Consider the following 20,852-nt stretch of genomic DNA (forward strand, 5'->3'; position numbering starts at 1 on the left):
CAGTCAGGCCAACTCTCTGTTCAAATCAAACTTTTTATTATATTTAGTATTATGCAGACATTTTCTTTTGAAGCCTTTCCCACCAGAAGAGCTTGGGTTCACAGGTCTCCCTGCAGTGCTCAGCATGAGGAGCTGCCCCTGTTGCAGTGTGCTGGATGGCTCCTGAAGAAGGCTCTGGTGTCACTTCTGAGAGCACAGGCTTTGAATCATCTAAAAAGTGCTTTGGGGGATCCAAAAAAAGCATGAACTGAAATAATTTAATCTAAATTTAGTCACCTTTATGTATTTTCAGTAAAGGAATTTTTAGCATCCTTGTGTTTGCAAGGGACAGCTCTTTGCTTTGGTCAGCCACATCTCTATGTTGTTAGCTCCAGATAAGACTCTTGTCTCTCTGGACATCTGTGACTGTGTTTTTTGCTGCACTGCAAATGGCACCAGATGTTCCATGGTGAACAACTGAACCTTGCTCAGGAAGGCAATGCCTCCCACTTGCCTTATGCATCCCTTTCAGTGTGGGCTGGGGGAAGGTTGCCTCTCCCCATGGCCTGTATATCTCGATGCCTATCCTAGAAGAGACTTCTTCATGGTGACTCAAGTAAAATGATTTAACTCTGCTTTCTCTGTTATTCCATTTACTTCTTATTGGAGGTAGTTTGAGCTCACAAGTCCTTCAGACCACACAAATGAAGTCAGAAAATAAGTTCAGAATAGCGATTTTTAATATTTACATATATCAGTGAGGCCAGTGGTCACACGGTTGGCAGGACAGAGGGTGTTCCCAGGAGCACACAGACATCCCAGGGCAGGACAGCCTGGAACAAGCAGATGGCGGCAGCACAGAGCACTTATTTTCCTGTGCGGGAGGTGTGCTCTTCCTCTCCTGGTGCTAACACAGCCAAACTTGGCTTTATCCCAAAGGTGAGAGTCAGGGAGTCAAAACTAAGGGATGAGGAAGGGTGGGTATTTAGGGACTGAAGAATTCATAGAGCCCCTGTGCTGATGAAGAGTCTCTCTCCACCTGACTACATGCAAATATCCTTTCCCACTGCCTCTTAAACTCTTTTCCTGGTTTGCTGTCTGCTGTATGTGGTTGCACTGTCCATGCTTCACTACTGGCAAAGAACTTGAGCTTTTTAAGCCACCTGGCAGGTTTGGATGCACCTAGTGATGGATTGCACACTTCAACAAGTCTTACACTTTCTTTCTCACAGAAGTTGCAGTTAAATTTAATAGGTTAAATTTCCTCCTTCTAGGCATGAAACTATGCTCCAAGGTGCATATGCTCCTCATCTAGGCAACTGACCTTTTTGTCTTCATTTTATATGAAGGAGAATGTGAAGCATTTTGCATGTTGCATTAAAGGACAGCACAACGAGCCACATATGTCTGCAATAAGTGCATTTAAAGAGCTTGCTCCCACGCTACAGTGCAGAAATATGAACAACTCTGAGAAAACATAAATCAGGAAAAATAGCCTCAAAGTGCTTTAAATATGTTCAGGTTTTCATAGCTGCCTACGTGCATTCAGGATGAGTAAAGATTATTTCACAGTTTGGCTGCCAGAGTCAGTTCATCTCCAAGAATTAACCTTTGAGGAAGTCACTGAAATGATGAGTTTTCTGAAATTTCCCAGTCATGGACATTAGCTCAAGATTAAGAGCTTGCTCTTGAGTGATGATGGGGAATTATGGAGTTCCTGGTTGGTATTGCCGTTGCTAAAAACTAGTGCTGATGCAATTTTCTGCCTTCAGATTATAGCTTCTATTTATTACTAAGCTGCACATAATTACTACATTTATCGTTGGTGAGTTAATTCCTTGATCCATGTGCTCTGTTCTAGAACAGCCCTATAGACCTGTGTGAAAGTTAGTGAAATTCTTAGGCAGTTTCATGAAGGCAAAATTGGTGGTGAGGTTCTTCACCCTTTTGTTAAACCAGACATTTCTAAACTCTTGCTGCAAACCCTACTGTCTGTGTTGACCCAAACACTCCTCTAAGGCTGCCACAACTCTCAGATGCTCCTGAAGAAGTAATTTAGGAGTGCCCTGGGCTTTGGCAAGGGGACCTGGCTCCAGGGTGGCAGAAAGAGCTGAAAATCATGTTCTCCAGTTCCCTCTGCAGTGTCTCAAACACTGCTCGATATATTCTCTGTTCATCCTCATTCAAATCTGTGAGTGCCCCATTCGAAAATTAATAGGAACAGACAGGTGAGCTCATGGTGAGATTTGGGGAGGACAGAATATTATTTACATGAGCCAGAGAACAGCTGCTTCATGCAGCTGCTAAGTTAACAACACCTCTATTTCCCGCATGAGAGGGCAAGTAGTGATCTTTTATCTGAGGACTATTGTGCTTTACACAAAAGTACAGCAGTAAGGGCCAGACTGTTTAATGTTTTTTGCCAGTACCTGAGGTTTAGCAGGTATTTTTAGAGAGGTGAAAATGTGGATTCTCAGATTGAGATGATCTAGCCCTTTTCTACCCTGACTTCTTTATAAAAAAATTATTTTGCTCCATGAAACACCTGAACATTGTTTTTTTTTTTGTTGTCCCCCCATAAATAAAACAGCACAGTGCGCTATCCTTATTGTATGTGAATCGGCATTTTTGGGCTTGTCTTGGCATTCCTTGTAGGTCATTCACATTCCAGAAATATTTGTCTGAAAGGCAATGAATGAAAGATGATTTATTAATATTACAGGGAATATCTGACTTACTGCAAATATCTTGTACAATGAAAAGGAATCAATAGTGATAAATGAAATTTGGAAGATGTTTTCTTCCATTCTGTAAAATTACAACATTATTATGTTTGACCAATTTAAAACATCTCAACTTTCTGTGTCTCACTTACATGTGCTAGGGAGGGTCATTACACTTTATCAAGAAGGCTTCTTAAATAGCAACAGAGCCATGCAATGAGTATGTCAATATGTCATACTGCTGTTTAGAAAAATCTGAGGACCATGTTATTGCTGACTATAATGTGACAGACAGAAAGGGAGTGTGCAAATGCATCTGTACTGCCCAGAGGAGCTTGTCCAGGGACTGTGCAGATCTCTCTGCTCATGTACCATTACCAGAGCCTGAAAAATAAAACTGGAAAGAACAAAAGCTCCCTTTTACTGCATACCAACCTTTCTTCTCCTCATACATGTGCCACATATGAAGCCAGTGAGTCCATTGATTACTTGAATGAAGCAAAGAATAGCTTCAATCACACCGATGATCAGGAGAATAGAGAAAAGGACAATATTCCAAAGGATGATGTTTTCAGGTTGTTTGCAAATACTCCATGTTGTCTGGTTAAACAAATAATTGTCTCTATGATAGAGGAAAATAATTGGCAAGATATTAGAAAGTAAAAACTAGAGAATGCTTTCTCTGTTTTCTAGCATTTCATTTTCTGAACTTGACTGCACAAAGTGAATCTCAGGTTGTGCTATAATTGGTCAAGGCTGGTGATTCTCCGTAGAATTCCCTTTGCAGAAATGCAACTGATAATTAGGGAAGAGAGCCACATTTGTACTTTGTTGCATGCACAAGAATCTCCTCTTTGTTGTAGGGCATGTTAATAACTGAAGAGAAAGGTCCATAATGGTTTTAAAATGTGTCTCCACATTCTCCATTCCTGCTGTGGTGTCTCAGCCCAGTCCATTCATTATCTCTAGCTCTGATTTCAAGAGCATAGTTGTCAAGGTTGACTTTAAAGATTCAGAGATTTTTGCTTTGCTTTTCAGAAGTAGGTAGAGCAGGCTGAATCCTTGCTAATTTAACAGATTAATGTGGCACAGTAAGCAAAGTCACAGCTCACTGGCGTTTGAAAGCATGGTGCAAATTGCACAAGGGGCTTGAGGCAAGCACAGCAGATGAAACTTAGGCACTTTGCCCAAGGATGATTCCTTGGTCAAAGAGATGACCAGCTGGAACATGCTACTCAGAGAACTGTGAGTTTAGGTGTGCACAGGGTGCATACCTGTATGAACCATCAGTTCATTTTGAAAATGAATTGTCAGTTCATTTTGGAAAAATTCAAGTTCACTTAAAAAGATAGGGGAGGGATCAGGGAAAGCAAAATTGGAGGAGCCTGTAAGCCATACTCACTCCAGAGTGTCATTCCTAAAAGGGTAGAAGTATTCTCCATCACCTGTGTCGCACAGAGGACCCCCAATCAGACCCAACAAAGAGATGACCACACAGTATGCTCCTCCTGCGAATCCCAGCACAGACAGGATCACTGACAGCAGCATCTGAAAGGGAAGTAACCTTCAACATTGTGTGCACAGAGGTTTGAGTAGCATGGAGAACTCACAATGAATGAGAAAGAATTCTCTTTCTTGTCTCTTATTTTATGCTGAAACTACTACTGCTACTACATTTGTGGGAGTAAAAAATAGTTGACTTCTTCTTTGACTGTTGTAGCTGTGCCAGATGTTAAAGAACTTACTGAGCTTTATGCTTAAGATATCAATTATGAAAAATCTGGTGAGTTTTCTTTTAAAAGCCAGTATAAGGCCAGTCCTGGATTGATCTGTTCTGTATCATGTGCCTTGGCATTTCCAACTCTTCACTTTCCTTGGCCCTTGGACCAACAGAAAAAGGGAAGCAACTACTGAACCAAGTACGAAAGCAACAGAAGATACATTAATTGTTTTTGCTAATTGATGGCCTTTCTTATTGCTGCTTTAATTGATGGCCTTTCTTATTGCTACTTTCCTTCATTTTGCAACACCATGACACGTGATTACCACTTCTCACATTGAGAAATCTAATTGTGCTGCATGTGGCAACAAACAAACCAGCAGTGACTTCAAATTGTATGTAGTGCACTCATGTTTTACATTGGCCACTCCCACAGAAATGTTACCTTTACTCCATTCTAGTTTTCTAGTAATGAATGGGATGCATCCAGTTGCTGTTTGTCTCTAGAAATAAAAGTCCCAGGGGGCTGCTAGTGGTGGTGCATCTAGGACAGGCTTCTCAATAGTGTTTTTAAGCATTACTGTTTGTTGTTCACAACTCTGCCATAGAGCCAGGGGAAGACCTGCAGCAGGGAGAAGGCAGCAGGTCTGCCTTAAAGTCAGGGCAACGGCATGACCAAGGAAACAGGTACAAAATACTCTCATCCATGACTCAGGTTTGAAGCCAAATATTTCAAGTCTCATAATTCCCTGTTGCCAGCAAATACCAGGTTAAGTCCACCACCTCACAAGGCAGGTGGAAACCTTCTCCTAGTCCCAGGTGTTCCACAGACCACTGTACTACAGAATCAAATGGAAATATCCACTATCCATGTTGGAGTTTTTTGACAAAGCCTTGTAAAGTCTTCACTGTCTGAACACATTCAGGCTGGTGAGTGCAGTTTCCAGCCAGCCAACTGCTTTCTGTAGAACCTTGCACGATGCTGGTGTGTGAATTGGCTAATTTTGTGTATTGTTTTGCCTCTAAAGCAATCCTTGAGTTAAAGGAGCTGGAATTTCTCATGAGATTTATTTAATCATAACTGATTAACAACTCAGTCTTTTCTTGCAAAGCTGGATACTCTTTTCTTGGTTTTTATCTGCATGTTGGCTGAATTGCCTCTTAGCAGAGCTCCATTGTCAGCAAAATGTAGGTAATTTAGTCTATTGTCCTGGACCAAAACAGCGTCTGGGTTGTAGCTGATGCACTGTCTCTCACAGTAAGATTACCAGCCATGCCTTGTGGTGAAGGTGACTGATTGATACTCTCTTTGAAACTCCTACCTATTCTGAATCACTTTTCCCCACTTGTTTTCTCATTTACTTTAACTGTGCATTCTGCTTCTTGGTTGAAGGATCTTAATTATGTTAGCAATTCGTTTTAGTACAGCATAGCAGTACAGGGCATCCCAAAGATAATGATGAAGAAAAAGTCAAATGTTCTTTTGGTATCGCTATGTTTTATGATAGCAGTTAGTGCTAGCAGTACTTGTCAGCGTTACCTGTGATGACTATGCTCTGTCACATGATTGTCTCATTAGGAATCTCTTGTCTGTATGACTAGCCTCATCCCAGCTATTTACTTTACTGTATACAAGGTCATCTAGACAGAGACTTGTCACTGAAACAGGAGTCTGCAGTTGCTACAGCTGTTAGATTGGCTCTCCTCACATTTTCTAGATATGCAGGGGCATTTCCCCATTTTGTCTACTGATCTGGAGACTTTTCTGGAGTCTTGCCTCATAATCTGTGAAAATCCAATAATTTTATTAACTATTTAATCATCTCAAACTTTCAGCATTTTCCCTAGTTGTACTTCTCATTGAAATATTTCATTTCCTCATTTGTGTCCTTAATTGCAACAGAAGGCCTAAGCTGGGATGCTTGAGTGTGTTGAAATTTGTTTCCCATTATATTGACCTGTTCTGTACTCCTGAAAAGGTTTTGCTGACCATTTTTGCTGATTTTCCCTGCTTTATCCTTTAATTGAACTGTCCCTGGTGAGCTGATGAAGACTCTTAGAATTCATTCTTTGAATGTTTGCATCAGCTACTTTGTTGAATTTACCAAGTTCCTCCTGTCCCAGCTTGTGCTGATCTTTAATAACCTGGTTCTTTTTCCATACACATTTCTTTCTTCTCTGTTTCTTTGTCTGGAAGTGGGTTTTGGTTTTGGTTTTTTTTTTTTTTTTTTTTTTTTGGTGGGTTTTTGGTTTGGTTTGATTTGGTTTGGTTTGCTTGTTTTTGATGAAATTGTTATTGTATCTGGTTATCTGGATATCTTTGCTTAAGTTTGTCTGGAAGGCTGCTATGGCTATTCTTGTTCTACTAGTAACTCTTAAGGAAGACTTAGAAATACTGGAGTATATGTTTGCTGATGCAATGAGGGAAGCTGAATTTTGGGTGCGTCTTTTTCCTCATCACGTCAGTGCAGTGGATGATTTCAGATGTGTACGTGCTAAGCTGCAAGACACTGAAGCTTTCTAAATCTATTACTTTCCAAATTCATTGTTTTGTAATGCAAGGACAAGAAGCCATTGTTGTATGTTTGTAAATATTAATTTAAAGTTGATTAATGAAAAAACTTAATGTAGCATGTAATCACTGTGAACTGGAAAACTCACTGAAGTGAATAAAAAGTATGAGAAATATAGTAATTTTTATTACTGTTGAAGGTACTTTGGCAGTGTGTAAAGGCTTTGATGAAGTCTGAAACTATTAAACCAGGAATTGGGCAAAATAAAATAGAACAGAGTCCTGCCCTGAGGAAAACAGTATGTTTGATTGAACAATAATTCTGATCAGTAATATTTCTTTAACCTTTTTTTTCCTTTTTTACTATTGCAAGCAATTCTGCAATTTGGAGTATTCAGGGTAAGTTATCATTTTATACCTAAGATGTCCAAAGCAGAAAGGTGCTCAAACTTGCCTTTGGATTACAGAGGCTCCCAAGCAGTTCCATGAGGGCTGTTTCTCTGCCAGTAGGTGGAGACCCCTTAGTAGGTCCATCCAGACTTGTCTCCCAAGGAGCTCTGGCACTTTGGGAGGTTGCTGACATTGTGGATGTTTGAAGCAATCCCAGGAGCCCTCTGCTCTCCAGGGCCTCACACCATACCTGCCTTGCATATACAGCCCTTATAGTCAGAACATCTAAGCACTCCTGCTGTGGTTATCTGTGCATTTTCTTCCAGTCTCCATGAAGCAAATTTTGCCTGAAGTTTCTTCCGTTGAAGTAGCAGACCATCAGCCTTCAGATCTCCCTGCAACACTGACCTCTTTTTGAATGTTTGGAAATCACTCTTCCCCAGGAGCTGTGCAGGGTAAACTTGTTTTTGGTATTGTTCACAGCCACTCGTTCTTCACTCATGTCCAATCTCATCCCTACTTTGAGCCACAGTCTCAAAAACATAGGGGGTAGAGCTTCACCCTTTCCACCTCACAGAGGTGTGTGACTCCAGAGGAGTGTGTGTTCAAAAAGACAGCATTTTCATAGATAGACTGTCCTCACTAGCCCTATTTTCCACTTTGGTTTGGGTAGCTTCATCACTTGACCATCAGCCACTTTGTGATACGCTTTAGTGGGCATCTGAAGGTTGGACTTGATGAACTTGGAGTTTTTTCCCAACCTTAGTGATTCTGTGATTTTTCTGATTCACAGTGCATAATCAAATTACTTTCTTAATATATAATTTATTCCTCCATAACAGCAAATAAAGAAGAGGAGGAACAGTTTGTAGGTAACCAGTCAGTGATGGGAAGGTGCAGACAGGGTATCTAGCATTGATGTACTGCTGCTAGGAATGGCTCAGGCAGTGAAAGAGGAGGGGGAGAATGGAGGATCGTGGTGGGTCTGTGGATGTGGGTTGCTGGATGATTGTTCTACCCACTGTGTTGTTGGGCTGGTGAGCGAACCCAGCCAGTCTGGGGAAGTTTGACTCTTGGCCCTGTAATATTTAGGACTGGGATGAAGGATAGAGAAGAGACAATTGAGATGTTGTGTGAACTCAGCCCAGTTCAGCTGGATTTCCCCTCATGACTTAGCAGATCCAGTGAGTGGAGGAACCACGACAGTGGCTTTCTACACACTACACTGCTTTCTACATCACTCAAAAGCAAGCAAAGCAGCTGGCTCAGGCACTGTTTGCAGGGTGCTTAGGATCTCACCCCAGCTCTGCAGCTGGCCTGCTTGGCCATTGTTAGCATCCTGTCTGTGCATGTGACATTTGGTAAAACCAATGTAATGGCATGTCCCTTGGAATGTGCTTCCTAATGTGTGACATCCTAATAAAGAATGCTATTTTGGTATTATGAATCATGAACTAATTTAAGTAAAATGTTTTAAGGAGGCAAAGGTTTTCTCATGGATCAGACTAAATATTAATTGAAGAGTACAGAAGTTACATTATTGCATGGAATCTCTCATTCCAGGCTGCTTCTGGGGAGGATGCAGACTCAAAAAATTTCTAAGTCAGTTTATTCTTGCCAATAATGATAGCCACACAGAAGTCTATGCCCAGGGCTTGAGGATGAGTGGAGATGCCTTTATCACATGTTGCTTTATAATATTTTTAATTATCAAGTAAAACATCTCTCTGGCCTTTCTTTAGATGTCAGAGAGCCTAAATTGCATTTTCACATTTCACATGCATAATATTTGGGCACATGTGAACTAATGGTCAGAACTGCAAGAAGCAGTGCTGGTTCCTCAGTACCAGATGCAGCATCTCACACTTTTGGCATGGACCTGCAAATAGGGACGTATGTATCCCTACAGAGAAAAGCAGGGATGAACCTGTGGAAAAGCAGATTGCCATGGAAGGGTATAGAGGAGACAGGATTCTGTGGAAGCAGGAGGAACAAGCAGCTCTCTCAGTCTTTATGATTGCCTTGAGCAGGGGAAGCTGGAGCCATGTTTTACTTTAGGGGATGTAGTCCCATTTGCCCTCAGCGTTGTGCCTAAGGGCTCCAGCCCCAGCCCTGGCTGATTTCCCTCGTATCAGCAGCTGCAACATCATAACGTTCTTGTTGGCTGACTGAGCTCTCAGTCCCAGCCCAGGGACGCTGCAGATCAAGCTCCTCTTCTCCATTTCCCTGACATGGCTGCTGACAGTGGTGTGATGGTTTGTCACTGCACATTTCCACCTGCTGAGCAGCCATTTAAAGAGCTATTGCACCAACTCTGTAGGGCCATTTCAACACATAAATATCCACTTACCCCACATCTGTTAGCGCAACATCCTGCTCCACCTGCTCCCAGCATCATGAATGCCGGCAAAATAACCTGTAAGAAAAGCACAGGCTGGATTGGTGTGCAGCACTTCTGCTGGGGTGGCTTTTAAATTCTTAGAGCTTGGGCATCATGCTCCTCAAATGTAAGTCTCCTTCTGACTCTTCTCTGGGAGTTACACCTGCTTGGATGTTGGTGCTGCTGAAGAGTTACTCGGAAATAAGTGTGGGATTACAGCTAGAGCTGTCTGGCAAATTGCTCGTACATCAATTCTGATTGCTGAAGCTATACTGCTTTTTTCAGGGTATAAAAAGGTTCAGCACGGTATTGTTGAGGTTTTTTGTTTGGAAAAAAATGTGTCTGTCTGGAAAAAAATGGATTTCTGCTCAGAAAAGATGCACAGATGGACTAAGAATTATGGCCAGTGTAAGCCTCCTGAGCATTCTGCTCTGGATTATAATTAGGAAATCAGCTTTGAGGTTCCTGAAACAAATCTGGCTTTGGTTTGGTTTTGTTTTTGTTTTTTGTTTGTTTGGTTTTTTGTTTGTTTGCCTTTGTTTTGTTTTGTTTGTTTGGTTTTGGGTTTTTGTTTGTTTGTTTGTTTGTTTGTGGGGTTTTTTGTGGGGTTTTTTTGGGGTTTTTTGGGTTTTTTTGTGCTAAACTTCTGGCAAACCTACAAGATGGACTTCAGTCAATGAGGAACTTACAATTCACATCAGATTTCTCCATGGTAATTATCAGGAGGAGCTGGACCAATACAATGCGGTCAGTAACCATCTATGACTTGAGATATAATGCTGCCTCACAGATACTCTGGAGTTAGGAAAAGTTGCCCTTAGTTTGGTAGCCAGAGGGCAAGAAAGCTTTTGTGGGTGTGGCTGTGCAGCCAGCACACTCCCACTGCCTTGTCTCTACACACCAGTGCTGGTTAAAGCACCTCAAAGAGCAGCACAAATAATGGAGTATTTAAAAAAGTAGGAAATGGTTACCATCAAGTTAATGAAGGAAGGAGAACACAAATCAATCAGTCAATCAATCAATCAATCAAACAAACATAAAAGGTAAAAACTGTAAAAATGGCCTGACTAGATGCTGCCAAGATTTTTTGTCATGTAGGTAAGGAAAAGCAGAATGTCCATGATGAACAAAGCCCATGGAATTTATGTGAGTAGTGTGAAGATCTCTGTTGAACAGTGTGGGGTATTGTTATGAAACTTGCTTAGATTTGTAGGCTCCTAAATATTTTTCAAAATATTTATTCTCTGTTGTCTTTTATGCACACCCTAGAGGCAACCTGCAGCACCTACAGGGTGGCTGGAACACATCTGGAAGCCTGCAGAAGTAGAGCATTGAGGTGAAAAAGGTGTTTCTCTTCTTGCAAAGAAGTCCTCTCTTAAATAATCACAAAATGGTCCCCAAGGCAGCCTCAGCCCCAGTGTTCTACTGTCTGGCACTCAGAAGAAGATTTAATACCTCTGCCCATCAAACCAACACTCCTATTCCTCCAGGGCTGTCGTTTTTCTTTCGAGGTTTCCCATCTAATTGACAAACACTTTTGTGTCATCTATTAGCCTGGCTCAGGATGAAGGGTTTGCTTGGCAGCTTTCTTTTTATGCAGTGCCTGATTATAAACACTTGCCTTTTGACATGGGCATGAGAATTTGCTGGGTTTGGCTGTTGTCAGTAAAACAAGAGCTGTGTGTGAGCCATGGCTTAGTCAAGCCTTTCCTTCTGTTGCATGCAGGCTTTCTATGAGGAAAGGCATTACTGTGACACATAGAGCCAGTCTTACTCTCTTTACATCCTAAATATTCAAAATAAGGAAATTGAGAGGTTTTCATGTAATATAGTTTCCATTAGAAATTTAGCAGAGGAGGAAAGGGAGGAGCTGGCTACTCAGCCAAAGAGTACAATGACTATCTGTGTATCAGTCTACAGATGAAGGTCCCAGGTGGAGGGAGGTTTACTGCCTCACAGAGCTAAGCCAGGCTGTTCTGAAGTTTCTCCCACAGTCTTCACTCTGAAGGCTGCATCCTAGTTGAAGGGAGATTCTCCAAGATCGGGCAACCTGTTGGCATAACTTGCCTCAGTTTCCTTTGGGAGGAATCCTGGTGCATGGGGGAACATACTGTGTAGTGTCAGGATATGGATCAGACTCCAGTTGTGGAACATCCTGTCCCTTGTTTTAACTCCTTAGAATACTGAAAAGCCAATCTTCATTTTCCCATGCTTCCAGCACCTGGAAGATGGAGCTGATGATAATGCTTTCTTTCCTCTTACCTGTGAGCATTTCTCATGCTGTTTTCTGGAAAATATGCACACTCAACAGCATTGTTTGTGGATCAATAATTACTCCTAATGCTGTGTTTTGAAGGTCAATGCAAATTTTTCCTCTCCTCTGACTAACTGTTCTCATTTTTGATGTATGTGCTGCTGGCCACAGGCAAGGCTGTGTGGAAGCCTTAAAAGAAGGCATGTTTTCAATGAGCCAATGATGCTCTCACATCTAACATCTTTCCTTTCCTTTCATTGAATGCCAATGACTCCTGGGCTTGCAGTGACACAAATTTTCCACAAGGTTTCTCATGTAGTTGCACTTCTTCCTTCTGCAAACTCACGTTTATGTTCAAGCTCAGCATGAGTAATAGGCCCAAGTGGAAGCCACAAGAAGAAGCAGACAAGCTGCTGGTGGAGAACAGTTCACTGAATGACTTTATGCCATGTTTCTGCTTTGGGAAAGATGAGTATGAACCAGATCCACTGCAGGTTTTCCATAGACTTAAGCAGCAGCTGCATCATAGGCTGACTGTAAATGAGATTTACTTTTTTCTAAGTTAATTATTCTTAAAGATTCTTTTATTTTTTGGCCAGCTCTGTGCCAGTTTGCCATCTGCCCAGTACTGGTCATATGCATATTACTTGCTCAGCTTTTTAACTGCACTTGGGTAGATAATTGAAAGGGCACAAGGGGAGTAGGCTTTCTGATGAACTGGAAAGACAAGTATTCCCCAACACGTTCCCTTCTAGACATGGATATTCACATAAAAGTGATCTTTCCTGAGGCCTGGAATGGAGAACTAGTTATAGAAGAGCACATTCAAACCAGATCCAATCCAAAAGAAGGTGGGTGGAAGTGTAGGAACAGGAGGCAATCAGCTTATTAAGCCATTTCCAGCTACACATTTGTCAAGTGTTAGCTGGGTCTCAAACTAACACCTGCTGAAATATGTTTCGGTTTTTTCCTTAATGTTTTTGTGAATTGTGTGTACATAAAATCAGTTGGAGGAGTAACGTGGGGGTGCAGACAATAGTGAAAACTCACCACCTCCAGCTGACCTCAGCTTTGTTTTCACTCCTGAGTAGTCAGGCCTAGTGTTTCATCCTAACTTGGAGTCCTGATATTTATTCCAGGAATGTTTTGTATTTCTTTGACTAGGCACATTTTTTGCCTTAGATGCATTTTCTCAGTTATATACCCAACTTCTCATTCAAGCTGTTCATGTGTTTATGCAAAACACATTTTTATGACCTTTTTTAAAATGGAGATTTTCTTGGCTCCAAATTTAAAACAAAACTGAACAAAACTCACAAGAAATATTAATCTCTTACCAGTATCCCAGCTCCCAGAATGCCGTGGAAAAACCAGACCAAATCAGTTATCTCGCTGAGCTGCAGTACTTGTCCATTGGGGAAGTACAGGAGAATGTTGGAGACAATGGCACATACTGCCAGTGGGAGGAGGGTGATCCCAATGCACTTTGAACACCTCCCCGTGCACATGGCAGCTCTCTGCTCAAGAAAGATACAGGGAGGTTTGGGTTATTGCAGTGCAAGGAGCACCATATTTCAGCAGTTTTACACTTCAATGAAAGAAGAATCAATTTTGTAGAAAGAAATCTTTCATGTAAGACTTACACAGATAATCCTGTTCTACAGACCCTGTTCCCCTCAGATAATTTATTCAAAATTGAATTATTCACCGCTGGAATGTTTAATTGAATTTATTTAAAATTGTAGTGCTAAACCTGTGTTGGTAGGAAATTACCGGAGAGTTTCATTGGAGTTGTTGATGGACAATTGTCTGTCCATTGGGAATATCAGTAACAAAACCATGAGCCCACAAGCAGATACCCTGGCTGGCAGGGTGTCAGTCCCAGCGGGCTGAAGACTGACAGCTGAAGATTGAGCCTGTCCCAGTGCCGCGGGTGACTGTGCAGCCAGCGCTGCTAGGCCGGAGTTGGCGTGGCGGAGACAGCGCTGTGCGGCCAGGGCTAGCTCAGCGTGGCTCGCACATAAACTTTGCTTTACTCCAAGACCAGCACTGGGAGTGGCCCCACAGCCAGCGCTGGAGATGGCCCCAAGGTCAGAAATGGCCAGGGCCAAAAATAGCCACTGCTGACCCAGTCCAGGAGCAGCCATGTGGCGGAGACTGCGTGGCCACAGCTATCTCGGCATGACCCGCGATAGACTTGATTTGCTTAGCCGCTTTTAGCCAGCCATGCTGCAAACAGAAAGACAAAAGCAGCAGCAGTTTTGTTTCTTTTTCCTGGTGCCATTCATGAAGAAAAAGCTGCACATTCTGTCAGCCAGCGTGACTCACACGGTGCTGGTGGGGGCCATGCAACCAGCAGCAGATGACACAGCGATTCCTCAATTGCAAAGCCTAGATGAGATCAACCTTTCAATGCCACAAGACTATAAAAACTGTTTCAATTGATAAAACTTAAGAACAAACCAACCTACAAACACTAATTCTCTCCCAAATCAGGAAAAAAAAGAGTGAAGACACGTAGCAAAAACACGTAGAGAAAAGGTACTGAAGTCAGTAAAGAAGTCAAATTCTAGATGGGAGAGGATTTAAGGAGATGCCTTAGTCTGAGGCTGAAATTCTTTTGTGAGGCTATACTGGAGATACACTTTTTGATAAATCAAACTTCATTTTTTCCCTGTAATTCATTAAGTGCATAAAGTAATGCATCATTCACCCACAGTCAATGAAAAAAAACACTCATGCTAAAGTATATAAATGCTAAAAAAACTATAATCCAATAAAAACTTTAAACAGAAAAAGATAGAAATTAGACACTTTGCCCCAGGGATAGAAGAAGTAAAACCTCTATTCCCAGAGATTAAAAAAAAAAGACCTTTTGTTTTTATGCTAAAACAACTCATCCTCAAAATAGTACCCCATAAATTGTCATAGCACATAAAAACAGCTTTGAGAAATCTGCAAAGCATAAGAACGACATTTACACTGAAAACAAATTATCCTTTCCCGGGTGGCTGATTTACTATGACATTGAAGACACACAAAAACTGTTTCTTGTAAAAAAGTCTCCACAGCATGGCAAGAGAGACTCCTCTCCCTAAGTAAACTAAAGAAAGATTATTTTAGAAGTGGTAAACTGAGTAAAAGTTCCAAGTTCTGTCTCTTTGTGTTGTCAGGGGGAGAGAAAAGAGGGTGTGGGAGGAAGAGAAGTGTTCTGAAGATTTATTCTGATTTTCTTATAATTTTTCTTTTAATTCTGTTAATAAAGTTTTCTTTATACCCTTTAAAGTTTTGAGCCTGTTTTGCCCTCCTCCTCCTCCTAATCCATATCTCACAGCAAGTAAATAAGTAAATAATTTATAGTGGGTGCACTAACATTTAGCCAGTACTAAACCCACTACAGATGCCCTGGATTTTCTGGGACCACTGTCTTGGGAAGCTGATTTGAAACCTCTTGCACTGAAGGTCTAGAAGAGCAGGAAATGGCTACCAAAGATACCATGTGAATGTTCAACCCTGCCTTGGCACTGGAACAAGCAGGAAAACCATCCCAGGGTGCCCACCAGCTGCATTTCCTCTATTTCTGTCAAAATTACACCCTCAGCAAGAATCGGAGAAATATTTATTACTGTTTACTGTGATGTGCTTATTCTGCACATAAAGGTTGATAAGACTGTGGATTATGGGCTTGTTTGGCACCTACCCTTAAATATCTGAAAAGCTGAAATCTTGTCTAATTCTGTGTCTGTTTGCTAAGGGTAGGTCAAAAAAACATCCTATCTCATTTTCAGACATGTCTCATAACATACAGTAGCTTAGTAGTTCATAGCATTCAGGTTCTTTTTTTAAAAGCAAAGAATGAATATAAATGAAGCACTGATTGAGAGAGATCTCTGCAGGTGTCCAGTCCAACCTCCTGCTGAAAGCAGGACTACCACCAACACTAGGTCACTGTGTCAGCCGTGGCTTTGTGTAGCTGAGCTTGAAAAGTCCCCAAGGATGGAACCACCACTGCCTCTCTGGGTGACCTGTTGCAGGATTGACCCAATCTCTTGATGAAAATATATTTTCTTGTGCTCAGTCTGATTCTCCAAAGCTGTAAACAGGGCTGTAGCTCCTCATTATATCCTCTTACATCACTCCATCATCTCTTTCACCCCCCAGTTTTTTGTAGGCTGTTATTAGACCACTCTTCACCAAAGTCTACAACCTCAGCTCACACTGCACCCATGCATTGATCTTCAGCCAGAGAGAAAAGCCTGATCAGTACAAAAGTGGACCCACAGATATATCTCCGTGTCAGTTTGGAAATTTCAAACTACTGGGTCAGAGGTTATTGAACTTGCATACTACCTTCAACTTTATGGCACAAACTGGTCACAGCTTCTTCATGATGTTTTATTATAACTTCAAGGTTTTCAAATGCATAAACATATAAAATGTGCATGAAAATACAAAATATCAAGCTGTGGATTTCTGTCCTCAGAGAGAAGCATCAGTTTATGACAAAAAGGGCTTTGCTCTCCTTTGAGTCAGTTACCAAATGCAAGAGAAGGAAAAGGATGTGTACACACACCATTTCGTGCAAATGCAGATGCCTTTGCTTGTTATGTGCAAATAGTTTTTGTAATAACTGAGGCCGTCAGCAGTGAAATGTCCCTCAATTTGCTCATGTGTCTTGGCTAATCTGGAAAGTTTTATGACAAAGATTGGTGTGGAAAAGGCATTAAGTAGGCTAGGAACACAGAAATCAGTTAAGGTTGGGTTCCCAAGCAAGAAAAAAAGCCCAGGTGAAAGGTAGCTTGAAGCCATTTGAGAGAGGCAGAGACAGACTAAAACATAATTTGGTGATGGAATGAGCATGGTAAAGATTAGGTAAGATATCAGATGAGATGTCCTCTGACCTATTCAAATGAGAGGGAAAACAGAAAGACTTTATGGGCTGCCATATATTGCTGTGAAGTAGATGTAGCTGCCAGAGACTTCTGAATTTGCATTTCTGTAGCAAAAAAATTTGCATAGTTCTCTGCTGCTACGAGTTCAACAAGAGCACTGTGCTTACATGCATTTTCTTCTGAGCACTTCGCAGTCATGTTGAGCTTTATAATCCGTCTTTAAAATAAGCTAACTGGCATTAAACTATTCCAGATGGGATCATTTTTAACAGAGATATTTCTGTGTTTATGGTCATTACCTGTTGTTTACACAGTGCTCAAAATTTGGCAAAGCATTTTGCAAGCCTCTGGAGAAAGCCCTAGCTCAAAGAGATAAAAATCTAAACAGACCAGCAAGGTGAATATGAAAGATGAAGTGGGGAATGGGAATGGAGGAAAATGGAAAGAATACTGGATATTTCACCTGTCTTTCAAATAACCAGTGTCTAGGTTATTTTTTTACACTAACTCTTGCCTGCCTGCTTTCCCATCTCATTCCAGCTTTAGCTTTTCCATTTGTTTGCCCAACCTCACCCTACTTCCCCTCCCCAGAGAGAAGCAAACAAGCACAGGCACAGCCTAACCTCCTTGTATAAAAGCTAAGCCTTGTAGTTGAGCTATAAATTCTCTTCTACATCTTTTGTACATCACCAGAGGGCCCAGTTCTTGTACGGCGCAGAGCAACATGCCGCTGCTTTGGCTGGAAGAGCTGGGGGTTCCAGCCCTTTCTGTCTGACCTATCTCAATACCACTTCAAAGTGCAGGGAGAACTTACCTACAACAATCACCAGACCTAGTGAGAGCCTCTGCCACCAAAATCAATGCCGCTTTGCCACCTGTGCACATTAGAGCATCTGCATGTGTTATTATAGCTTAGGAAAACACTCCAGTTTGCCAGAAGCACTTAAAACACTTTATTAATTCACCAAACAAAAGCACATTCCACAGCTTCATTAAGCAAGGTGGCTAGAGCAAGCTTCTATTTTTTAGTGAGGTTTTTAGAAAGTTTTGGTTTTAATGCTGCAGTAAGCATGTAAATACTTTTGCTTACCTTCTAAGCAGGGCTAAGATGGCCTCCAGACTTCCCCAGAACTGGATTCAGGCTTTCCAGCTCCTCTCTCCTGGAGCACGGCCGTCTGAGTGAGGCACAGCGATGTTTTTGGGTGACGGCCTCTATTAAACAAATAGCTGTTTCTCTCTGAGAATGAGGAAATACCCCAAGTTATCCCTGGTTGGCCAGTGAGAGATTGGCGTGTCACCCGCGGTTATTGATTATTTTAAGGCAGTGTTCCAACGGTCAATGCCTCAACCCGCGGGACACATGGATCGGAGCAGCTGTTTACAGCTGGAACCATTTCAACTGTTTGGAGTTTGGCAGAGCAGGAAAGGCAGGAGATGGCAGATGAACAATGAGTACCTAGCAGCAAATGTGGTTGGAGCATGAGGTGGTGGCACAGCAAAGTCTGGCCATTGGTGTGGCAGCATCTTCTGCCCACCAGGCTGTGGCTGCTAAAATCCAGTACTGGCTGTGCTCCAAAGCATGTTCTTGGGAGGGTTAGGTGAGGAGAATGGGGATGGGAAGGCTAAAAGACTCATAGTAAGACAAGAGAAAAAGGAGAAAGAAGGACAGACAGGCTGGGGAGAAAAGAGAGATGTGACCAAGGGAGGGAGCAAGGAAACAAAAAACCACACTATTCCAAGGAGGAGAGAGTAAAAATATGGAAGGGAAACTGAAAAATTGCTTTGGCAGTGGAGAAAACAGAGGTAGAAGAGACACTAGGAATGGGCCAAGAAATGTAAAACACAGTGAAGAGTATTAAGGAATTAAAATTGAACTGGGAGAAGACTCATACTGAGGAGAAAGGGAGTTTCTTTTGTAGAAAACATGATGATAATAATGACTGCTAAAATATGTTTGAATTTTCAAACAGAAATAAATATGTTACTTGGTAGGTCAGATTTGGCTTCAGTTGTGCTGGGAATATACCCAGATCCCTCCCTTCAACTGAAAACATCCTCTCTCTGAGAAATACCTGCATCCTCACTTCTCACCTCCGTCCTCCAAACTCTCTGGGAAAGATTCGTTGTGAAGGCTGGAATTTATCTCATGTGACTTTGGGCGTAGATGTCAGCCTAGGCTGTGCTTGTTTCTTGTGAGAGAAACAGATGCTTCTAAGGAAAAGAATCACAACATCTATTTCAGGAATTACTGTAGGATTACAGTAAATCATTAATGGCAAAAGAATCTCACCACTTGTTCAGATCTACATGTCAGAATTTGTTGTCAGATGAATCGCATCCATGAGGACTACCAGCATGGCAGTGACTGCAAAAGCACCAGGAATTCAGTCCCTGGTTGCATATTTCATATAAATAATCATATCAACTAATCACTGACTCACAGCCAGTGAAAATCTTTAGTAATCTCAGGGGGATCTCAGGCAAAGAGCCTTCATTAAAATGCAAACAGTATCAAGGAGGAAAACTGAATTAACTTACTGAATCCAGTGCCCCAAACTTCAACTGACATCAGCAGCAACAGCCTTTAACCATGTCTTTTGTGTCAGTGCTTCAACCCCAAGGGAAAGGAGCAAAGGAAGAATCTCCAGACAGGACAAAGGCATAAGGTCTAGTGACATTTAAACCAGTTAAAGAAGTAACTTTAGAAAATCTTGAACCATCAGCAATTTGCACTGACAGCTGGAACAACTGGAGGGACCTGCCAGCTTATGTAGAGAGTTAAGAAGCAAATAAGAGAATTTCATAATAATACTTAAGATGAACTCTGCCCCTAAATTTCATATCCTGGTAGCTTGGAGTTTTTATAGACTTTACTCCATAATATTTCTCAGGCACCACCTTTCTCATCTTCCCATACCTAACACCCTAAGCTGGGCTCAGCATCCTTCATTTTGATTCTGCTTTTCTCTGGTTTTGCCTGGCTCATACTCTTCCAGGACGATGTGCAAACCTCACCTCTGTAGTTTCTCACCTGTATGTGTCCCCAGCATTACACATTTGTTTACTGACCTTTTTCATTTTCTTCTCTGCACTTTCCAAAGTTTGTCTATTGACAATGTAGATTTTAAATTGTATGGGGCAAGTTCAGTGTTTTCATCTACCTATATAACACTTACATGCTCAGGGGCTTAACTAAAGACTAGTGCTTTTAGTCACTATAGAAAAAATAAAATAATAGTAAGCTATATTGAACTCCATTCTCTTACTTGTTCAAGAATATCTATAAGTGTGCTCATTATTAAGTAGGATCTACATTCAGTCTTTGATGAGTTCTCTGCTAAGTACTGCGCACTGTGAAGCACAGGAAGAATGCCAAAAAGAAGAACATTATAAAAATCTGTATTAACACCAGGCATCCTGACTCTTACCTGTTTTTCTAAAGCAACAGACTCACCCAAAAGAAATGAAAGCAAGCGAGCTCTGAAACACTTAAAAACACTGAGCTTTGTCTGTGAAGTGTTTAGTGGCTAAGCTGAGTGTATATGATTGTGTACATCTATTTTTCCCCCTGCAATATTGACTTCTAAGGCAATGAAAACATTTTGTGTTCCACTGATCAATGCCTCCTAATTATATTGATTTACTGTACACCAGCTCTGATACTCCTTTTATTTCTACCCTTTTAGCCATAAATTCTTTATTAATTTTCCAGTTACATGGGACTTGAGAGATGAACTGTAAATATGTAGAAAATCTTGTTCATCATGATAGGAATGAAAACATCTCCAGCCCCACAATTTCCCTGAGAGGTGCAATGTGAGAAACTAAAGAATTACGGCCATATGCAGGTTTTTGAAGGGCATATCTGACTGCCCACTTACTCTATTAATTGATCTGCCCTATTTGGAGTGCAGCTGCTGCACACTAAGGAAAAATGGCCAATTTGCTGTTGATATGATGTGGAAAAAGGAGCAAGGAGCTCTCTTTCCGTCTATGCTTGTA

The 20,852-nt window shown here is 41.5% G+C and overlaps 1 protein-coding gene across 1 annotated transcript; it reads right to left on the reverse strand.

Annotated features, from left to right (window-relative positions):
• Window positions 1-15: 15 nt before the first annotated feature.
• Window positions 16-18,067, reverse strand: LOC100226358 (transmembrane 4 L6 family member 1). Its single transcript, XM_030269464.4, has 6 exons — window positions 17,941-18,067; window positions 13,296-13,475; window positions 9,675-9,740; window positions 4,105-4,250; window positions 3,138-3,324; window positions 16-2,660 (listed from the first exon to the last, which is right to left on the reverse strand). The coding sequence occupies exons 2-6, from the start codon at window positions 13,464-13,466 to the stop codon at window positions 2,640-2,642; spliced, it is 591 nt and encodes a 196-aa protein (XP_030125324.3). The 5' UTR covers window positions 13,467-13,475; window positions 17,941-18,067; the 3' UTR covers window positions 16-2,639.
• Window positions 18,068-20,852: the final 2,785 nt, after the last annotated feature.

Source organism: Taeniopygia guttata, chromosome 1 (genome assembly GCF_048771995.1).
Source record: "Taeniopygia guttata chromosome 1, bTaeGut7.mat, whole genome shotgun sequence".
In the NCBI taxonomy this organism is placed as follows: Eukaryota; Metazoa; Chordata; class Aves; order Passeriformes; family Estrildidae; genus Taeniopygia; species Taeniopygia guttata.